At 38.5% G+C, this 21,632-nt stretch overlaps 1 protein-coding gene across 1 annotated transcript in view; it reads right to left on the bottom strand.

Annotated features, from left to right (window-relative positions):
- Positions 1 to 21,632, bottom strand: part of DIAPH2 (diaphanous related formin 2) — a 261,936-nt gene that overhangs the window by 235,853 nt on the left and 4,451 nt on the right. Inside the window, exons 2-3 of the mRNA XM_049828136.1 lie at positions 3,896 to 3,928; positions 1,288 to 1,464 (exon numbers count right to left, since the gene is read on the bottom strand). Coding sequence (XP_049684093.1) covers positions 1,288 to 1,464; positions 3,896 to 3,928 — 210 coding nt within the window. The remainder of the gene's footprint in view (positions 1 to 1,287; positions 1,465 to 3,895; positions 3,929 to 21,632) is intronic.

Here is a 21,632-nt window from a genome sequence, read left to right on the forward strand (position 1 = left end):
AGCCAAAATTATAATTGCATAAAGGGTAGTTACTGTTAGTGAAATTTGGCTCAAGAAATAAAACTAGAGAACAAACCTCAAAATTATACACCTCAAGTTGATCATGTAAGTGTTAACTCTTTTGAAGTTACTGTGGGTTTTTTAAAATTTTATCACAAAGGACACTATTATTGCACTATCTAATCAGAAGGCTGTTATTACACAGATTATTTCAGGGGTAGTTGCGAGTGTGTTCCAACTGATGTATTTAGCAAACCTAAAAATCCAAATATTCTGCTAGTTTAAATCTAAAGATGCCTGTTTCAATATAACTGAAGAAATACAACATATAGCCATTACTAGTCACAACTAGTCCTGTCACTAAAAGTCAAAGTAACTTCAGATTAGCAACTAAGACCAGTAAATGTTCCTGTAATAACTTAACTAGCTAACGGCTTTTTCAAAGAATTACTAGTCTCTGGAACACAGACCTATTGTCTCCTTCAATTAACATTACTTGGAAAAGTTAAAAATTTATCCCTTAATCTAACAAGCAAATCAAGCAAGTAGTAATTAACACTTATCCATTCTTTCAAGAAGAGATTCACAACTTCATTGAACAGAGTAGAACTACCCAATGGAACGCAACACTTCTTAAACCATACTGACTGTATGGAAGTTCAAAAACATTTTAAAGAATGACGCAGAAAACAGTATTTCTGACAATACTCAAAAGACTGCATTACCTGATACCTCACATATCAGGACCAACATGTGTGGCAGAATTAATACACACCTACTTCAAAAGTTTATTTCCGTATTACTAATAGAAAAGCTTGCTTGTGAGCAGAAGCACAAACGTTAACAAGTGATCCTAAGACAGAAAACATTATAGACCATACAAAAATTCAGCTTCCTATGAATTTTTTTAATGGAAATTACTATTTTCCAAAGGTATTTACTTAAGTTTATTAAAAACTATCCTTCAGCAGCAGTATCTAACTACTGCAACTAAGGTCCATAGAGGTTATCTTAATGAAGCAATCAGCCGCCTAAGGTTATGGCGTTTTTTTGCTTTTATTTTCTCTGTAGAAGTAGACTGAGTAATTTAAACATATATAATACTAGCATTCTATGAGTTACTCAATTGTTTATGTGCCAATTTAGACAGGTCTATCAGGCCTACGCTACGCCCTCTCAATCAGTTAATACTTCCAAAATGACATTTGAAAAATCACTACAAAGTAATAAATGCCAACATGAAAACAAATTAAAATCTCATAAAACTGATGTAGCACATCATCTTACCATCATTTTTTCAAAGAGATCCATAACTTCTTTTTCTGATAAGTTCATGCAACGGTCATCAACAAGTGCCTGGGAAAGCGGGACTTCACTTATAGAAGGTTGAGAGTCAATAGGATGCTGAATGAGAGGTTTCTCTTTTTTCACTCCTGATTTTCTGAAGCTTGTTATTCTGTCACGCTGCAAAGACATCCATTTAAAAATAAGCAGAAATAGAAATATAGGAAAGCAGCCAATTACATGGAAGTAATACACACAGTTTTAGTTAATCCAAGCAGCAGAGTTAAAACTCAAACTGAACTGTAAGTAAAAATACTCTTAACATTCAGAGATTACTTTTCATAGAAAGACAACAACATTTAAGGTAAATTCATGACAGGTCACATGCAAAAGGGATATAACTATTTCTGACAGTTTCAAAAGCATACCATCTATGTTAAACTCTTAGCATTTCAAAATCTTGAGTTCATCTTCTCACATTACTCCCTAATTATCCTGATAGTGAATAAATATGGTACCACAAAGGTAATGTCCAAGCGTTCCTTCACCTGAAGAGCTATAAGTCTTTGGAGGACAACTGAAAAAGCCACCGTTGGGAAGGAGGTACTCACAAGTTCATCAGGCTTATAAAAAAATCCTGCTAAAGTAAAATAAAGTTTGTAGAGGAATTAATGCTCCAAGTATAGTTCACAATTCCTTGAAGTGTTTTTGAGTACGGACTCCTGAAATTAGTGCATAATTTTAAAAAGCCAGGTAACGGATTACTCACATAGAAGCAGCCATCCATAGTTAAATACACGTAACACATTAGTGAAAGCATATCATACAGTCTGCAATGACATTTCACTGGTTAAGGCTGACTTGTTTTATGCCTTACACCAAACCCCCCACCTTTTATATTTTTTTATTTTTAAAGCATGCTTACTCAGTTAATTTGTTAATATCGGAAACAACCAACAAGAGCACCTTCCTTATAAGGCCATTTATTACCGTAATATTAATATGTAACTTGGAATTTTTTAGATTTAATAATACCGTCTTTAACTATATGTTAATTTTGAGAACATTATGTCTATAGCGATTTTTTAAATTAACTGTTTGCATCAACAAATACCAGTGTATTTGTTTCAGGTATTTAACAGCCTTATGAAGATGTGCTTTCATGTAACAGCAGCTTATGTAGGGTTACCAGTATCATTCATAGCAGTTATCACAATCTCTATGAAGACATGTAAACCAAAGTTTATATTTTCTATAATTAAACAACCTCTGTGATGTGTGAAAAGTTTAATGGAGTATTTAATCTGTAGGAAATTTGGGTTCCTTTTAGATTAGTTCAGTCAGGAACGGAGAAGTTTGACCAAGTGCTGTGGAATAGGGGGAAAGAAAGGTTCCTCCTTTTTTTTTTGCTGTTGGTTTGGGTTTTTTTTCCCTTGGTTTGTTTTGTTGTTGGGTTTGTTTTGTTGTTGTTGTTCGAGATCCTACAAGACTACCTTACATTTTTGAAAGAGAAAGTATCCCTAGATAAGCTGCATGCCATTTGAATTTCTTTGGAAGTTTTTTTGGTATGCTTGTGTTTTTGAGGGGAGGGGGGGGTTGAGTTTGTATTTTCTTCTTCCTTAGAAGTCTTACATTTGTGGACACAAACACATTACCTACAAGGATACTCTTGACATCTTTAACAAGGCAAGAATGTTACTTTAATCCCATTTTTTTCCCCATATTAGAATAGTTTACATTACATTTTTTTTAAACTAAAATTAGGGCATAACCTATTGGAAAGGCTAAAGATATGACATAATGCCTGAAAGGCTGTATCCAAAATTATTCAATATACATCAAATGCAGTTTTACTGTTCACTTACATTAAAATGCCCATTCAGCAGTCACCAAAAAAAAAAAAGCCAAGATCAATTTCACCATACTGTGATTTGTTTCAAGTATACCTCATTAACAACAAATTTGTTTAATCAGATTGCAATGGTGAGATCACTTCAAAGCCATAAATGAATCTTCTACACGATTACTAGGTACAATTTCTTCACTTCAGACATGTAAGTGATGATTAACTAAGTGGCCAGCATGGCTTAACTATTATATATAGAAAGTAAAAGGTTATAATTTTACTGAAATGAATTTTTATATAAGTTTCTGTAAAAATACTTTGCAACAGGTTTCAAAGTATTCAGAATTATAAAGTTAGTGCTACTGAATACAAACTTGTTGTTTGACATACAATATATACTTATTACCCAAAAGGGTTCCACTTGAATCACATGGCAACTAACTTTGAAGAACCACTGCAGATCCTTTAGTGTTAAAAAGGTCAAGAGAAATAACACTGGAAGCGTTGAATAACAGTTTCAACATATCCACAGTACTACTGAAGTATTTAGAATGTGGTTAAAGAAGCTTCTCCAAATAGGTATCATTAACTACTCTTCTTCAACTTAAAGTGACAAATTAAGATCTTTAGAAATAGTAACTCAGTTTCTGAAATCTAATGCTTAATATCCTTATAAGAACATGTTATATTGTCCACAACATTTGAAGTAGAATAGCATGCAGCGTGGAGTTACCATTGCAAATTAAGATGTTACAAAGACCTTACCACATCATCTGCCAAAGTTTTTATTTGAATATTCTATTAAAAAAAAAAACACACACACAAATCAAAGAAAAAAAAAAGACAGTTACCTACTGTTTCAGAATAAAGAAGTCTATAATTCATGTATTGTAACATTAAAAAGCACTTGAAATTTCAGTAAGTGTTCTAACAAAACTGCAGCTAAATGAGCATGGAATCTATTGCATTTTATGTGAAAAAGCCAGCTTGCACCCCATTTCACCTTGTCTTTATACTATTTAATTCATGAACCTGAAACTTCTAGCACCCCCACTATTTCACAAAAATGCAGTAAGATCTCTTGGAAAGCTTTCCAAAACAAACATGGACTACCAAACTTCATACTGAGTCAGCAGAGAGCTATATGACATTCTCAGTTCTGACAGTTTTTGAGACGCAGAGTTGAGGAGAATTTCCTGTACCCTAGCTTCTCGAGCCTTCTGCCAATTTCTCTTTAACACAGGGTAATATAAATTGGTAGATGAATTGGTTAAAGCCAGCATACTGATGATGCACAAACCAGTCACTACTATCTCTCCCTCCCTACTACCCTCTCACTTTTTCCTTAGCAGTAAAATCCTGCTGACAAAGATCACCAACGTCACATTTTTATTCATGGCAAAAAAAGCAATCTATATTGCATACCAATATCAATAATCAAATAATTATAACAAGAAAGCATTTGGTTAATAAACATTGCTCAATTTACACCAAGCAGTCATGAACAGGTAATTAAGGTCTAGAACTTTGGGGGGGGGAGGGGGGGGTGGGGGTGGCCACACACAGATCCAAGTCAAAAAGAACTGCTGTCTATGAAAAAGTGTGCTAGTTGATCCATGATGACACAGCCCTGCAAGTCACTGGTTAGGAAACAGCAAGCCTATTTTCTTGGACAGCAAAGTTTCCAATTCCTTTGTTATACTCTTATCAGCCAAAATGATCGATATGCTTCCAGTCAACATCCCATACCACTGTGTATTGTTAACACAGTGGATGAGTTCAATGTTACTAGAAATGAACTTATAACTGTACACCATGCAATGTTTTACTTCCCCTTGGTGGAAGATATTAATACACCATGCTCCTTCTAATTCTACTTTCTGTCTCTTAGCTACAGTTGTCAATATTGTATTTCCGAAACAAATAAATCTGCAAGACTACACAAATAGTGGAGGAGGCAACAAGGTGGGAAGTAGGGACAATGTGTTCATACTTTAAAAGTATAATGAAGATAAGCATTCAGAGGTATCCAGAACAACGTGGCAGATTGATCCTGGCTGGCAGGTCAGTCGCCACCCAGCCACTTGCTCACTCCCTCACAGCAGAATCAGGACGGAACCAAAAGTGCAAAAGCAGGATAAAATCATGGGTTGAGATACAGAGTTTAACAAGCGAAGAAAAAAAAAAAAAAGATAAACAAATCATGCAAAAGCCATCACTCACCATCAACAGACCAATACCTACCTAGGCTCTGAGCAACTGCTACTTTGGAAAAAAACTTCTCCTCCCCACCTCGCCACCCCTGGTTTTATTGCTGAACATGACATTACATGGTATGGAATATCTCTTTGGTCAGTCTGGATCAGCCGTCCTGGCTGTGTCCCATCCCAACCTCTGGCCAACCCCATCCTACTCCTGGGGCAGGGCAGGGGGGGCACACTAAGAAACAGTAGGCCTTGACACTGGGTAAGCACTGTTCAGCAAAAGCTGTAACACAGGTGTTTTATCAACACTGTTTTGGTCACAAATCTAGACCACAGCACCATATGGGCTGCTATGAAGAAAATTAACTCCATCCCAGCCTGACCCAGTACAGACAGCTAGGATAAAATCCTTTTCTCTTACTACTCCAGATGTTGACACCTTCCTAACTGCCATATCTCAAACCTCTTCCTTACAGCTACACCTCTCTTGTATTTTCCTTACCCTGACTCAGAATGGAGTTAAAAGGGGAAGTGATAATCTAAACCTGAAATCAAAACTAAGATGTCCTTACCCTGAGGTAAACAGACCTTTTCCTTTTCATAAAGATTACTGAGCAAGTCCAAATGAAGTAAAGCCTAACCATGACTTCAACCCAGAAACAGTTATGTACGCAATAAGTTCTAAAACTCCGATTCTGTTTTAGCAGTTATTTGTACTAGAAATATATTTTTTTCCCCTTCTCATTGAAGTACTGTCAATCTCTCCCAAAACCTGGAACAGGATAATCTACTCCATCTCTACATTTTTATTGCATGTCACTCAAACTCCTCTGGGCAAAATACAGAATACTAAAGCAAGATACCACACAGCATTTTTTCCACACATATCAAGCACACTTCCCAGATCTCCGTATGGTGCATAAGCTACACTATTGCCAGTAGCTACTCAAGATAAGCAACACATTTCACAGGTAGAAGAGAAACTGCAAGCAGCTGGAGGCAGAGGCAAGGCAGTTACACGTTCTCATTGACACACAATTCTAACAGTCTCGTATACTAACAAAGAAATCATGCTTCCAGTCTGATTTAAGAACATAAACCAAAAGTAGTTTACCTCCCCAAGAGGAAGTTTAAGTTATCACAGTTTTTGTAGTCATTCCTCTAGCATTATTCTTTCAGCCATCTATAAGGCAACCAGAACACCACAAGATGAAAAGAAATCAACTCTTTCCTAGCTAGTTAAAGACACTAACTCCCTGATTTTAGAAGCAGCTCGAAGGCAAAGGTTTTGCAAAAATCTCTTATGATTACACATTTGTAGATGATACAACATGATAAAACATCTGCACAGGTCAAAGGCACTCATCCTATCTGACCCTCAAGGCAGAATGGTGGGCATTTGCCCAAGAGCAAAGGCTGCAGTTCTGGCTGAGGGGTCTGCACCATCTAACCCAATAGTGGCCAATGCTTCCACCCAGACAGAGCTGCAAAGGCAGAGGCTTCAGTGCAGACCCCTGACTGCAGGAAGCGCCTAAACCTTTCTCCTGGAGCAGGGACAGGCAGCAGACCTGCTGGCAAAAAGGTGTGCCCAGGTGGAGAACCTTCTGCAGCTGGTGGCTGAGCTGCAGCAGGCAGTGAGAAAGCTGTGTGACATCAGGGAGGCTGAGGAGTCAGACAGCTGGTTCCAAGCTCAGTGTGCAGTGGACTCACAGCACACGGCCAAACAGCCAAAAACCTTCCCACCAGCACACACAGAAGGGAGGGGACCAACAATGGAGAAGAATGGAAGCTTCCAACAGCAAGGAGCAGCAGGAGGAAGAGACTCCCTCCAAAGCCTGAGGTGCCCTTTCAGAAGCGCTTCGCTGCTCTGCAGGCTGAAGGGGAAAGGCCCATCACATCAGGAGAGATGCTGGAGCTGAAGCAGCTCAATCTGCTCCCTGCATAATAACCAGCATAACTAAGAAAAGGCGAGGGGTGACAGATAGTAGTAGGTAACTCTGACAGGGACAGAGGTACCCATCTGCTGATCCGACGCACTCTCTGGAGGCGTGTGCTGCTTACCGTGGGCTCATATCAGGGATGTCACCAAGAGACTACTAAGCCTCATACAGTGCCCTAACTATTATCTACTGCTGTTGTTTCACATGGGCACCAGTGATACAGCTGGGAGCAGTCTAAGGAGTATCAAGAAGGAATACAGAGGCCTAGGAGCAGCAGTGAGGGACTCAGGAGCTCAGGTAGTTTTTTCATCAATCCTCCCAGTCAAAGGGCAGGGGTTTGAAAGGGCAGTCAAATCTGGTGAATCAGTAAATGGTTATGGGACTAGTGCCACAGCCAAGGGTTCGGCTACTTAGACCACGGGACTTCCTTTGAGAAACCTGGCGTACTGGGGGCTGACGGGGTCCACCTGTCAGAGCAGAAGAGAATCTTCTGTCATAGGCTTGCCAAGCTGGTGAAGAGAGCTTAATGTAAACTTGCCAGGGGAGGGAACCTCAATCCATCCCACTCCTACCAGTTTGATGCCAGTGCCAGGAGTAGATGCCCAGAGCATGGAGGGGGATCACAGTTCAGCAGGAAAGCACCCAAAGAGCAGCAGAAGGGAATTCCAGCCAGTAAGTCAGCTTCATTGGGGACCAAACTGAAATGCCTCTATGCAAACGCATGTAACATAGGGGATAAACATGTGAAGTTAAAGACATGTACATGTTTGCAGGGCTATGATCTTATTTACTGGCATCACAGAGATGTGGTGGGATGGCTCCTATGACAGGAGTATTGGATACAGGCTCTTTAGGAAGGACAGGCAGGGGACATGAGGAGGGAATGTCACCCTCTACGTCAATGACCAGCTGGAGTGCATGGAGCTCTGCCTGGGGATGGATGAGAGACCGACTGAGCCTATGGGTCAGGATTAAAGGGCGGGTGACACTATAGCCGAGGTCTGCTACAGGCCACCCGACCAGGAAGACCAAGCAGATGAGGCCCTTCATAGACAGATAGGAGCAGCCTCACATTCACAAGCCCTGGTCCTCATGGGGAACTTCAGCCACCCCGACATCTGTTGGAGGGACAACGCAGCAGGGCAGAAGCAATCCAGGACGTGCCTGGAATGTGTTGATGACAACTTCCTTCTCCAAGTGATAGAGGAGCCAACGAGGAGAGGTGCTATGCTGGACCTTGTTCTCACCAACAAGCAGGGGCTGGTGCGGAATGTGAAGCTCAAGGGCATCCTTGGCTGCAGTGAGCATGAAATGGTGGAATTCAAGATCCTTAGGGCAGCGACGAGGGCACACAGCAAGCTCGCTACCCTGGACTTCAGGAGAGCAGACTTTGGCCTCTTCAGGGATCTGCTTGGTAGAGTGCCATGGGCTACAGCCCTGGAGGGAAGAGAGGCCCAAGAAAGCTGGTTAATATTCAAGGGTCATCTCCTCCAAACTCAGGAGCGATGCATCCCAACAAAGAGGAAGTCGGGCAAAAATGCCAGGAGGCCTTTCTGGATGAACAAGGAGCTCCTGGACTAACTCAAACACAAAAAGAAAGCCTACAGAGGGTGGAAGCAAGGACAGGTAGCCTGGGAGGAACACACAGAAATTGTCCAGGCAGCCAGGGAGGAGGTTGGGAAAGCTAAAGCCCTGATAGAATCTCATCTGGCCAGTGACGTCAAGGGCAACAAGAAAAGCTTCTATAGGTATGTCAGTGATAAAAGGACGATTAGGGAAAATGTGGGTCCTCTCCAGAAGGAAACAGGAGACTTGGTTACCCAGGATATGGAGAAGGCTGAGATACTGAATGACTTTTTTTGCCTCGGTCTTCACCAGCAAGTCCTCCAGCCACACCACCCAAGTCACAGAAGGCAAAGGCAGGGACTCTGAGAATGAAGAGCTGTCCACCATAGGGGAAGATCAGGTTTGAGAACATCTAAGGAACCTGAAGGTACACAAGTCCATGGACCTGATGAGATACATCCGTGGGTCTTGAGGAAACTGGCTAAGCTGTGATGAAGTGGCTAAGATACCATCCATCATATCTGAGAAGTCATGGCAGTCCTGGGAAATTCCCAATGACTGGAAAAGAGGAAACACATCCCCCATTGTTAAAAAGGGAAAAAAGGAAGACGTGGGGAACTAGAGGCCACTCAGTCTCACCTCTGTGCCCAGCAAGATCACGGAGTGGATCCTCCTGGAAACTGTGCTAGGGCGCATGGAAAATAAGGAGGTGAATGGCGACAGCCAACATGGCTTCACTAAGGGCAAATCATGCCTGACAAGTTTGGTGGCCTTCTATGATGGGGTTACAGCGTTGATGGATAAGGGAAGAGCAATGGACATCATCTACTTGGACTTGGGCAAAGCATTTGACGCTGTACCACATGACATCTTTGTCTCTGAATTGGAGAAACATAGATTTGATGGATGGACCACTCGGTGGATAAGGAATTGGCTGGATAGTCACACTCAAAGACTTGTGGTCAACAGCTCGATGTCCAAGTGGAGACCAGAAACAAGTGGCATTCCTCAGGGGTCGGTATTGGGACTGGTGCTGTTTAACATCTTCATTGGTGACACAGACAGTGGGATTGAGTGCACCCTCAGCAAGTTTGCCCATGACACCAAGCTGTGTGGTGCTGTCAACACGCTGGAAGAAAGGAATGCCATCCAGAGGGACTTTGACAGGCAGGCCCATGCAAATAAGGCACACAAAAATCATAGCATATACTAATGCAACTGCATTACACTACTCATCTTAAAAGGTTAGTCTCAGCCATGTTAATATTCAGAATAATTGAAATCTTGCACATAAAACCAGCAGATTTTCACCATAGTTCACTACATTTATTTGTACAAAAATTACTATTTCTTCACCCAAGCTCAGTTCAGGTTACTGCAGTAACAATGTCAACATTCCAAGAATGAAACAACTTGGGATGATTGCATTAACTTTTAATGCAAAACTCACAGAAAGTCTAGTGTGGGGTTTTTTTTTAATCCTCTTCTAACTTATGCATTAATAAAACCTTCCATATCACTTGAGCTGGCCATGAGTTGTAAATTAAGGTGCATTTACAAGGGTTGATTGATCTTTCCATTATATTTAAGTATTACTCCGCCACTTTCTTAATTCTTAAACTCAAGACTCTCACTTTCACCCCAAAAATAAAAACAAAAGCAACTCACAGTTTACCACATATATAATGAAACTGATCAGCTGGGTAATTTCTAAATTTAACAGCAATTTTCACTCCACTGCACACTGCTCAGGCAAATCATGGTGTACTGCAACACCCACTTCGGCACAGGCTATAACTTCAGGTAACAGCTGCAACAGCTACTAGCAATCCTAATTTTCTAAGGGTAACAAACAAACTTGACCTTTTCAACTTTCTTGTTTTTAAACTAAGACGATATCACCATTTTCTAAAATTTACCTGGAATTCAACACCTGCAAAAGACACTGTAAAACTTTGCTCAAGGGTAAGTGTTTTTTAACTGGCTGAAAATAAATTTGCATACAACCAGGAAGTGAATAACTTCCCATATGAGTACCTGAACTGAGAGAGTTTAAAGGGACAAAACCCAAAACTGGTTAATATCTGAAGTGCAAGAAGTTGTGTGCAACTCGAGTCTAGGTCTTACAGCCACAAAACTGAATTCACTCCTACAACCTCTGTTCTTCAGTACAGAGACTGAGTAACAGTCGCATTAGACAATTTAGCCATCTGTTAACATATGCAGTTTTGCAATTAAAAGGTAAAAAGCTACCTAGGAAATTGTGAAAAGATTACCCAAGTCACATTAGCTGATGTGCAGAAACTAGAACTACACAATCCTTAGGACTTTTTGCTTTACAGTAATTTTTTTGGCACTTCAAGGAGCATTCACCATGCTTTCAAAAAGAACTTGAAATTATTGCTGTAATTCACCAAAGATACTTGAAGTTAGCAACACTAATAGTTTTGTTACTATTGTCGCACATTTGCATTTGGTCTATATGACACTACATGGAAAATTCTTGTTTGCTTTGCAGCTGTTCACATCACAAATTCCTCAAATATGCATTATTTAAATTATTAAACTAAGGCTTAATCTATAACCTGAACATAAAGGTAAACATTCCCTGGGGCACTACAAAGTGAGATCAAGGAGCATGTGAACACCTTACACAAGGCTACCAAAATGAAGCTGAAAAGTTATTCATGTTGACAGCACAGAGTCAGTGCTGTTAGACTGGAGGATGTCGGCCACCTTCCCAACCAGGAGGCTGCCTGGTTTTCTCCAACTACTCTATTACTTTCCCAGGAAATTGACCATCCAGAAATGAGCAATACTAGGAAAAGAAGTTGGGCAACTCCTCATGCTAAATAAAGCCAAAGGGTCACCCAACTTGGTAATTATTATCAGCAGAGGGCACCAATTCTTTAATCATAGTGCTTGAAGATTGAGTGCCTTAGCACTGCTCCCAAACAGGAGGGAGAGGAAAACAGGCCAGAGGCACATTAATCGTATTGTACACTCATTCTCACAAACGCTATTGACTGATCCTCAAGGAATGAGGAAAAGGGGCACCTCCACATCATGTCTCTGTGCAAGGGTAATAGAGACACCCTAAGGAACAGTCTGGCCTGACTAAAAACAGAGGTTGAGAGAAACAGAAATGGCTTCCTCACTTTTGTCTGATTGACAGAACACTATCATACTCCAAAAGTAAATGGACTGTTCAAAAACCTCCATTTTTTCCAGATTACTTCAAAGAAGCCTTTACCAAAAAGCAAATTGATTCAAAACTTGAAAACAAACAAACAAAAACTGTAAACAAGCTTAGATAGCCTTACTTTCAACAGTTTTGTAACTGAAGATACAAAGGAGTTGAGGAAGACAATTCAACTAATATTGGGTTTTTTATTTGTAGCTCAAACTGACATTACTGTTTTGCAAAGTTTGTTTCAGACATGAATTAATTGGTGTTCATTGGCAAATAAGCTTTAAAAATCAGTGCAAAATTAAAAGTTTTTTCCAAAAGCTGCAGTTACATGTCAGTCTAAGCCAACAAAATTGCTGGTCGTGAGACAAAAGGGCAAGGGTGGCATCAGAAGAGACAGATCAGTTTACTGTAGAAACAATTTCAGAAAGCCTATTAGCAGAGGTAGTTTTCACATTAGCCAGTACAGAGGCAAATAAAGTAAGTTTTGGCATTTTCCAGAGCTACTGCTAGAGTCCAAGTATTTTCCATCAAGTCTCTGCACCAAACATATCAGGTAAGTTATCATCACTAAAGCAGCACAGGATCAGCAGAATATAACAGTTATGCTATGTAACTGGTGAGTTTTTTATATAGCACTTCGTACAGCCTGAATCTGTTTCTTATTTTGACATCTAGTGATCATGCAAGACAGGTTTTCCTTTGAGCATCTTGGAAAAATGTCTTATGACAGTATAGCATGCTTTTCAGTATAGATGAACAAACCGTCTCTCTTCAGGATGCTCTACAGCTTTTAAATTCCTCACTTAAAACTCTCAAGCAACAGTTTGCTACTTAAAACTTTTACAAACAAGGCTTTTGAAAGAAGTCATAATTCCCTTCATATTTTACATCAAACAAGCATTGCAATACTGCTTTTATGAAGTGCACACTAGTTTACTAGCCTCAATATGCAGGTTTAATGTTCTAAGAGATATTTTACTAATCCAGATCTTTACTAAGGTTGAGACATGGCAAACCCTGCCCTTACAAGAAATACTTAAAGCCTTTGATTTTATTTGAAGCTTCCTTTTTTGTTCAGAACTTCTACCCACTGGTTTTAGCACTTAATTTAGAAATGCGTGTGGCATTGCGTAATCATTAACCAACAGTTGTATAAGACACATCTTAAAAAAAACAAACAAACAAAAAAAAAACACCAAGGGGGGGGAACAAACCAAACAAACAAGAACAACAAGCAACAACCAAAAAACACCAACCACAACTCGCACAAATAAGTAAGTACAAAACTCCATGGCTACATGTCCTTAAGGCCCAAAAAGGTGTAATTAAGAATCTTCCACTTCAAAGATTCTGGGCAGTCTCACAAATCTCTATGGACTAAGTGTAGCAACAGAAATTGATACTAAGTTTCTGCATAGGCACTACGGGTAGCTCCAGGAAGACCTCACATGTTACATGCAGTGTCTCAGTTGCACTAGAACAGGTGAGTGTTTGCATAAAGAAAAGGGAGTCATATTTGACAATATGAAGACGGCATATGGGTCTGCACCAATTGTCAGCAGTGTAAACAGGGAAAATAAGTACAGGAATTCTACTCTATGTACCTGAATTGTCAAGCTAAGCATATACACTGTTGCTATCTACATTTTATTTTTGGGGGTCATCTGCAGACTAGCATTGCCTTTTATTTTAGGCTTAAATAGTTTTACTTTCAAATCTAATAATGTTGATAATGGATACTTTAATGGTCTTTCTTGAAGAACAATGTATTAAAAAAAAAAACCACAGGATTCAGATAGTTGAGTGCCAACTATGTTTCATGCTTTGCTTGATAAGAAAGCTTATTTCAAAAGCTGTACCTTTAGTAAAATGCTAATAGATTAGAAGTGCATTGGAATAATTTCAAAAATCCTTTGATACACCCATGTAGCTTTCTGTACATATATTTGGTGCCTGTAAACGTGCCAGATATACTTTATTAGACAAGAAGCCATCTGTCCAAGTAGTTGCTATTGTACTGGTATTGGGCAGGATTGCTTGTCAGTGTCAGCATATTCTGTTTACTGCACCTATGGCAAGCAAATCAGTTGGTCTGGAAGAAAATTAGACAGTGTTTTTTTTCCTAGGAAAACAGACTGAGATCACTTGCTAAACTTCAATAGACATTAGATCAGCTTCCGGGACTTAATTAAAAATGAACACAGAACAGCTCCTAGTGCAGTAAATGGATGGTTTAGATGCTTACTGTACTGGCTGCACGACTGTTGGTTTTCTACCAAGTGTGCTCCTCGGTACCATATTCAGCCCTGTATCTCTGCTGCTTGTTTTTCAAAAATGCAATTGTTTTACTTCTGAGCTTGGAGTTTTTAGGGAACTTGGTTTTTGCTTTTTGGTATAATATTATTGTGAAGTGCTTTTGAAACATTCTGGAACAGTTAAACTGGAAAAAAACTATGTCAAAACAATTCTTGACATAGCAAGTACAGACTTTATCTCAATTTTATGCTTAGATACAAGCAGTGGATTTGAGCTCTTTGCTTTCAGTGTAGCAGCAGAACAAAGCCAGTTTTGCTAGATAGCAATACTTCATGTGCATCAAATTGCTGTTCATCTTCCTTCCTTGTTCTGGGCTCTCCTGACTGCAAGTGGCTGATCTTTTCATTCAGACACATTGTGGAGCTACTCAGACTGAATGAAAGCTATTATAAAGCTACTGAGTTCGGTCAATTAAGAGTAGTGAGAATAGGCCTCCTCCTTTTACCCCTCACCTCCTAAAGAGAGGCACCTTTTTTATTGTGACAAGGTTCATCTTCACTCTTACTGAAGAGTGGTCTTAGTTTGTTTTTACCCTTTTGTAGACATGCAGCCCTTTTAACTACAATTACATGCTTTGAACCTGGGATTAATCTGTTGTTGAAACCTAGGTTTTCCTTTCAAGATAAGCAATAACCAGTTAACTTGAGAGCGAGAGAGTTCTTTTGAAATCACTCTGAAAAATGAAGCAGAAACTGCTTGAGAAAATTTTTCAGTACTTGTGCACAATGTTGGTTTTTTTTTTTTTTTCATTCCTGCTTACTTGCTTCTTATTTCACAGTGCATGCAAGTATAGCCTAATACCCCTGTACAAGTGACAGGCTCAATTTATATATACTTTTCTTTCTGTTATATGCAGAAGTAGTTTTGGGAAGATTCTTAACTGAGCATGCTGTTGGTTTTGTAAAACACCTCTTGCTCTTGTGGGTACACTAAACACTGCAGTAAGCATCACAGTGCATTTGACTTTCCCTCTGTTACCACTTGAGAAGATAAAACTGGTAGAATGTATCTGTTTGCAGCACATTGATACACTTAAACATAAAGCAGAAGGCCACAGCAAGTTGCAAAAGTTCACATGAAGTCTATACTGTGAAAAGCTTCATTGGATAGGGGGCAGCTCCTTGAAAACGGAGTATTTTTCTTCAGATAAACTTTGAGGAAGTAAGGATATACATTTGCTTTGTTTGGGTTGTTTTTCAAATAGTAAGAAAACCCCCAGAAAATACAACCAACCAAAACACAGCCCACAAAGGAACTGGCAGTGGAAGGGATGCAGTGAGCCAAAGAAGCAGCAATTACTTGTGAACATTATTCATTTTGTCTGTACCCAGCAGTCTTGGAACATATGGTCAACAGGGATCATGTTAACAACTTCTTAGAATAATGTTGTCTGGCTTCCGAGACACAGAATTCCTAGCAAAGAGCAAGTTACTTGATCAGAATAGTATGTGATCCCTACATAAAAAAAAGTTGAGAATAAAGTTACTTTCTCCACCCCCATCCCAATAATAAACGATGCAATATTAAAACTTGGAAAAATAAGCAATGTTGCTGCCATAGCAAGGAACTTAGGCTTTTCCTTAAAGAACAGAAATTCCAGATCAAGTAATTTCTGCAGGCATGGGCCATAATGTAACTCAACAGTCAAAGCATATCAAGTTAAACTGAATTTATAGCTGCTGTGATACACACAAGGGCTTTCTGTTCCTTTTCCTCTTCTTTCCCGTTTATAATAGCTTCCTGAGAAGGTTATCTGTCCTTCAGGGAAGTAGGAAATGAAGCAGCATGTAAATAGAGGGGAATTATATTGTACATAATAACGAGGAAGCCAATAATATCATTTGACATCAGTACAGGTGAGATTTTCTGTTAAAAAGTAACAGGAATTCAGGAGGATTACAGATGCTTTTTACAGAGAATCTGTTATCTTCTGCTAAAGGAGAAAGTAAGCAAAAAAACATGGTTTATCATAATATTGAAGTGTGGCACATGCTTAGGTTATCCATGAACACCCACATGAATTTCATAAACGTTTTCCCATAAATTCACAAAACAACTGTTTTTAAATGTAAAATGTTAACTGATGGAATTACTGGTTATCTTATAAGCTATGCAGGAATTAGTTTGAATCACAGAATACTGTAAACTAACCTTAATGAGTTTAGGAAACCTGTCTTACCCACTCAAGCTCTGTCAGAAGTTCATGAATGCATTTTTTGTAAAATATGAGAATTAAAGTTGTATATCTAGTTTACAGACGGAAATTTTACAAAAGCCTACCACTGTACTCTTTACCTTTCTAGTTTTGGAATGCCTTCATCAAGCTGTAAATAAATTGGAGAATGAAAATGAAACTGCACTGCTGGAAGACAGTGGAATAGTAAGAGAATGGAGAATTGAAAAGGTTAGACAGACTGCACCAGACATTGCCTGGTGTATTTCTAGCTTCGCCAAGAAATTACATGCTGAATCAAAAGGAGATTCCTCAGCTCACTTTCTTCTGTTGATGAGAATAAAGCAGTGTGAGATCCACTTGCCATGAAGGAGTGGAAAGGAAGAACTGAGGCAGTTCTAGTAAAGTGGATTGCCTGGGACCAAGAGCTCTTGCTGCCCCATTATATAATAAGACAAAAAAAAAAAAAAAAAAAAACCACACAAAGAAGAATCTGGTTTTATGGGAATTAAGACTGGCAGCAGTACCAGAAATAAAGCACTGTACTAACACCAAAGTTAGGATAAAATCAGTTACTAGGTGCTTCAGTGTTGAAGCTTTGGTTGCAACTTCCATCTCAAGCCTGTTTATAAAATACCTTCTACTAATCCATCATATTCATTAGTTCACTCAATCTGTGAGTGGCTAACACTTTTATAAGCAAAGACTTGCAATAATTATAAAAACACTTCTTATTGTATGAAAATTTTACTTCAGTGTATACAAAAATCAGATAGACATGCTACCATATGGCTTACAAAGAGGGATGGACACAGACTAAAGGATCTCAGTTAATTTGAGTTCATGTGTTAACTTTTCAACCTGGCCAGCTGACATAGGTTTACCCTTTGAGTTTCAGATTTTGTATTTAAACCTTTTGTTTTTAACATACCCCCTAAATGTGGCTGGCATAAAAACTAAAAAGTATATGGCATCAGTGTATATGCTTAGCCTGATATGTTGTTGTCTCTTTTCTGCTTTATGCAAATACTTACCTGCTCTAATGCAACTGGAACACTACATGTAACTGCCTCAACTATTAATAACTGTCAAGTCCTCATCTACTCATGCACTCACACAATTACAAATGCAAACATCCAGCACACTTCCATTACGAAGCCACAGTATTTTAGAATTTACTTCAATTTTATAGGCATAAAAATAATTCATAGCAGAAGAATATGAAGAACCAAAACGTAGACAGGAAAGCAGGAAACTATGCCGTATACTGTACAAGAACTAACTACTTTTATCTGCTGTTAGGCATCTAGAATCTAATGAATCTCATGTTGGCTTAGTATTGGTTCCTCACAAAGCTACACTCATTAGAAAAAAAGAAAAAATACAAAACAGGCATCTTTAAAGGTCATACTCTAACAAGCATCATTAGTTCTTACTATATTAAGAAAGAATAATAGACTGCAAACTAACATTTTTCCTGACCAAAGTACTTATTTTGTCTTGTTCAACCATCCCTGAGAGACCAACATGAATTTACACAGAGCCACTTGTAAACACATAACTAGTTGTGACAAAAAGGTATCCTCAAGAACATTTAGGGTCTGTGGTTATTTACTCTCATCTTCATGCCTAAATATGCATTATGATGTGTTTTTGTTTATGTGATTATATTGTTATATATTGTTTATATGTCCATACAGGACAAAGTTATTAACATTTGACTAGCTAATCCCTGAACAAAGAAATGGGAGAGAATGGGCCTATGTACTTCCAAACCAACCTGCATTCACCAGTACCTTTACTGCAATTCCCTTGGCCTACATAACCTAAAGTTACAGTTGCTGCTTTACTGGCTGTACAGCTACAGTACCATAGCTCCAAGGGTTGGGATTCTACAGTACTATTCCCCAACTGTCTCAAACTTAACATTTTACTTAGAAATTTGTTCTAAACTACAAGGTAGCGCTGCCCTGAAAGTTTCACATTCCTCAAGCAAGTTCTCCTGTATTTATTCTCACATAAAAGGGTAAACTAAATATGTTAATTTGTTTTTGTTATAAAGAGATAACTTTATATTTTCACTACAATTAGGAAAGCAGTAAGACTTAAATGTGTTAAAAAAAATATACACACACAAAAATCACTGAGGAATAGAAGGCAGGATTCTTTCCAATTACTTCTTTTTTAATCAGCTAGTAACTTTTACACTTACATTCTACACTTTCAAAACAAGTTTGAACACAAAATATAAATTGAAGATATTTTCAGTAATAAAAACATGTTTCCATCTTTGATGTCCTCCATATCTGATAACACTATGCAAAGAACACTTACAAGCAGCAAACATGCATCACACATTCAGCATACCTAATACTTTCTCCAGTACCATCTTGCCTCCAATGATTTACTCTGAGGATCACTACAAGGTCCAAGAAGGGAACATTACAAGAAAGCCACCTGTCACATGCATCACCTTGAACTTCCTCTTCTCCCATTCTCCCCCCCAAACAGTCTGAAGTTAATACAAAAATATAGTTTCCTGTTTATACAGGAAGAGCCCATATCTATTAGAAACTCTTAAGAACATTTTTGTTTTATATAACAGAGAAGGTGTGGTGATGTTGCAGTATGCACTACACCTTAAGACCAAATATTACCACACCCAGGTGGACTGAAGACCTTCAGTAGCTGTATCAAACCATACAACATTTCCTATGTGTGCGCTTGTTCAGGAATTGAACTTGCAAGGTATTTCTCTATTTCTATAAATGAGATGATTTCATGGTTTATATCACGATGTAGGTTACAATATCATTTAATTGCCCTAGTAAATCCTTTTCAGATCTGTCCATCTACATAAAATGTGTTGCTTTTACACCATGTCAAACTAAACAGCTGTCACAAGATGGCTGAAAAGCAGACACAATCATAATTTAATAGTACTAGTGGATGAATTTTAGACAAACCAATAGAAAAAGGAGGAACACTAGTGCGCCATAACACTAGTCTTAGTAGTTCTAGCAAATAGTAAAGGAGGGGTTTTGACTGGTTCAGTTCATGATCTTGTTTGTCCCGCTGCCACACAAACACTTACGGAGACTGCTTAAACCCACACTGCTGCCTCAAAAAAAGCTGATACTTTAACTGTCACCCATTTGTCCCATACAATTAATTAATAGTTAACAAGTAGAATGTATTTGCCTTGCAGACTGTGTTAGTACTACTTTTGTCAAACAAGATTCTGCTTATCTACCTATTAGGAAGTTGTGCTTGAAAGTGGGAAACCTAGAGGTGCTCACTCCACCAATACTGTAGGAAAAAGCTACTTGATTCACAAGATCCTAAGTAAAAGATCAGTTTGATAAAAAAATAACATGCAAGTTTAACACAAGTTAGCTTTGCCTACCTGCAACTTTATAAATTGCTACACAAGTACTAAAGAAAGTCTTTCAACTGTTAATCTTCTCTCAAAATTATCTGTTCTATCACCATAATCCTCTATAATGATAAACTTATTTCTGCCAAAATAGTTACTAAGTGTTAAAAAAAAAAAACAAAACCCTGAACGTAAAGAATGACCATGATACATAAGTTGTAAGGAACTGCATAAAAACATTCATTCTAGTAATTTCCTAACTTCTTGTGGTTTTAGGGCTGAACAAGTAAACTGATGAATAACCAACTGAAATTGTCAGTTGCTTCAGCAGCAACCACCATCTCTTATTCTACTTTACCTCTATATTTGAACAGGGATTAACAGAATTAGATGAAAGTTATTAGCCATTATCGCTTACCTCTAAAGAACTGCAACTGATGCAGAAAAGATGAAGTCATCTTGTAACCCACCCAACGTTTTTAAGCCTATCTTTTCCTTCTACGGGGTCATCAGCAATCACAGTATCATTAGCATACTTTACAGGCTATTTGTAATAAAAACCCCAAAAGTTCATCCTCAATAACTTGGACATTCAGCACCACAGTGCTGAAGAAAACATCGCTTCTGTTTGATATGCATACTGTCAATTCTCACTGTAATTGTCTTTCCAATTGCCTAGGTGGAATCTGCTTTGTTTGCAAAACTTCCTGTATTGTACAGAGTTAGCTCTACAGTTTTGTCTTACAAGTAGTAGTTCAGGAAGTTTAAATACCACAAGCAGATAGGCTTATCACTGTATCTATCAGCTCGTTTAAACAGTGTCAGTATCAATTCACATTAAAAGCTAAAGCATTTAGCTCAACACCAGCACCAAGCATGCCCTACTCTACCATCATCAGTATATATATAATCAAAAGTAGAATCAGTATACTTTTCAGCAACAGAACCAAATTTTCCCAAGACATCAATTTTACTCTTCAATAATGGTTGCACCCTAACTTACTTCCCTTGCTGGAATATCTTGACTTTGAACTAATAAGAGCAAGAGTCTTCTAAAACACAAGCATTATGGTTCTCTTTCCTCAAGCATACACTTGAAGCAAGAAACCTCTGCAGGCATCCACTGATTTTACTCAGACACTGTGATCTCAAATGTAATATATTTTATTCATTTGCCAAAATTCTCTGCTCAACCTGACTCATAGTTCACATATGCAGTATATAGACATCTAAGCAAGTCATGTGTAAAAGCACATTAACTCTCTACAGGAGAATGACATCAAACAGCCTTAGGAGTCAAAGTTGATGGTGCGAGGTAGGTCCTGGAGCACATAGCCTGTCTGATGGTGACCAATACACATAATTTAAAGCACTCATTAAGTCCTGCATTGATATGGGCGGAGCAAGGTAGCTGGGAAACATATCCTCCCAAACATACTCTGTTTACTTCTGTTTTAAAGCTAATTGATAAAAGCTTTTATTCCACTGTTTGACGCTAGTTTATGGCACATTAGTCAGAATGTTGAGTTCACAGCTTTTGATTCATCTCAAAGCTCACAGGGTTTAACAGACTTCAGTACTAAGCATAAACAATTTTCCTTCTTAAAACAAAGTATGAGTTGCTCCTTGTTTGATGAATCACCAAACCCACTTGCTCTCCTTTATCCCTAACAATATGTTTTTCATGTTATACAAGATCTTTCTGCTAATCCACTTTTTAAGACAGCATCACAC

Source organism: Accipiter gentilis, chromosome 24 (genome assembly GCF_929443795.1).
Source record: "Accipiter gentilis chromosome 24, bAccGen1.1, whole genome shotgun sequence".
NCBI lineage: Eukaryota > Metazoa > Chordata > Aves > Accipitriformes > Accipitridae > Astur > Astur gentilis.